Source organism: Nicotiana tomentosiformis, chromosome 8 (genome assembly GCF_000390325.3).
Source record: "Nicotiana tomentosiformis chromosome 8, ASM39032v3, whole genome shotgun sequence".
NCBI classification, from domain to species: Eukaryota; Viridiplantae; Streptophyta; class Magnoliopsida; order Solanales; family Solanaceae; genus Nicotiana; species Nicotiana tomentosiformis.
In genome coordinates, this window is record NC_090819.1 from 25,734,047 (window position 1) to 25,735,838 (window position 1,792).

Below are 1,792 nucleotides of genomic sequence, written 5' to 3' on the forward strand. Positions count from 1 at the left end.
GCAGGTGGGGTGGTAGCTGGTGCTGTAATCATAGCTTGAGGACTCGGTGGAGCACGCGGTTCCTCAGAAATCTATGGAGGTGCACCCCTCCTGAATCTGGGGCAATCCCTCACCAAATGACGAGTGTCGCCATACTTAAAACAAGCTCTCGGAGGACGTGGCTGTTGCAACTAGCCCGGGCCTGATCGACTGGACTGACCATTGGAAGCACCTCGTACAGGAGGCACACTAGACACTTGCGGGGCATAATAAGGATCTTAGGGCCTTGTAGTGGTCGGAGCACCGCTGGCGGCTGGAAGTGCTGAATGAACAAGGCGACTCATATAACCTCTACCCTGACGAGCTGAAGCTGGGGCACGAGTACCACTGTAAGTGCCAGACTCTCGAGACCTCTTGGCCTCTCTCTCCTCTCTATCCCGAGTCAGCATACCCCCCAACCTCCTAGCAATCCCTACTACCTGCTGATATGTAATATCTATATCCAACTCGCGGGCCATGCTCAATTTGATACTAGGGTTGAGCCCCTCAATAAACCGACGAACCCGCTCTCGAACAATAGAGACCAAGGCTGGTGTATGCCTGGACAAATCACTGAATCGGACTGCATACTCTGACACAGTCATAGCTCCCTTGCGCAAATACTAAACTCCACGCACCAAGCATCCCTGAGACTCTAGGGAACATACTCCCTCAAGAATATGTCCGAGAACTGAATCCATATAAGTCAAGCTGCCTCAGCCGGACTACCCAACTCATAAGTACGCCACCACTGATAGGCTACACCTCTAAGCTGGAATGTAGTAAAAAATATTCCACTCGACTCTGCTACACTCATAGTACGGAGGATACGGTGGCACTCCTCCAGAAAACCCTAGGCATCCTCTGACGCCAAGACACTGAAAGTAGGTGGGTGGTACTTCTTGTACCTCTCGAGTCTGAACTTCTCTGCCTTAGAAGATGCTGCCCTAACCTCAGACTGAACTGGAGCTACTGGCTGTATTGGTATGATCTCTGGATCCTGGTCTACATGAACCCGCTGCTCTAGGGTACCGGCAACGGGAGTCTGTGCTTCTCCCCCGGCCTGAGATATGGAAGGATCAAAAGGTATCAATCCTGCATGAGCCAAGGTACTGAACATGATCAAGAACTGGGCTAGAGTCTCCTGGAGAGCTGGTGCAATAATAGGAGTCTCGGGTGCCTGTCCTCCAACTGGAGCTACTGGTGGCTCCTCCGTAGTAGCTCGTGCGAGTGCTCTGGCTGCACCACGTGGATGTCCTCGGCCTCTACCTCGGCCCGGCCTCTCGCGGCTTTAGCAAAGGGCGCGGGTATCTAATCATCTGATCAATCTGTACGTGTCGTGATCATCTATGAGAGAATATCGCACGATAAGGAATCAAGAAAGTGAAACTTTTCCTAAAAGTTCCATAGCCTTTTGAAGATAAGTACAAACGTCTTTATACCGATCCGCGAGACTCTACTAAACCTGCTTGTGACTCATAACACCTATAAACCTAGAGCTCTGATACCAACTTGTCACGACCCCATTTTCCTCTCCGTAGGGTGTCGTGATGGCACATAGTCTCTAACACTAGGTAAGCCTAACAATTTGTGGAATTAATGAGTAATAAACTGAACTCCCATCTCAACACATGATATATAAATATAAAAATTCCATTCAATAATTGCAACTCCCAAAACCCGGTGGAAACAAGTCACAAGCTTCTAAGAGCAAATACTAAGTTTCTATACATAAGAGTCTAAAGAAAGATAGGGAATACACCATAGTAAGGAA

The 1,792-nt window shown here is 49.1% G+C and overlaps 1 protein-coding gene across 1 annotated transcript; it reads right to left on the reverse strand.

Moving 5' to 3' along the window:
* Positions 1–257: 257 nt before the first annotated feature.
* Positions 258–623, reverse strand: LOC138897212 (uncharacterized). The gene has a single exon (XM_070183174.1). The coding sequence runs from the start codon at positions 621–623 to the stop codon at positions 258–260; it is 366 nt and encodes a 121-aa protein (XP_070039275.1).
* Positions 624–1,792: the final 1,169 nt, after the last annotated feature.

What these genes read in the sequence shown, in the direction of transcription:
- LOC138897212 (XM_070183174.1), bottom strand. Translation starts at nt 623, where the DNA reads ATGACTGTGTCAGAGTATGCAGTCCGATTCAGTGATTTGTCCAGGCAT.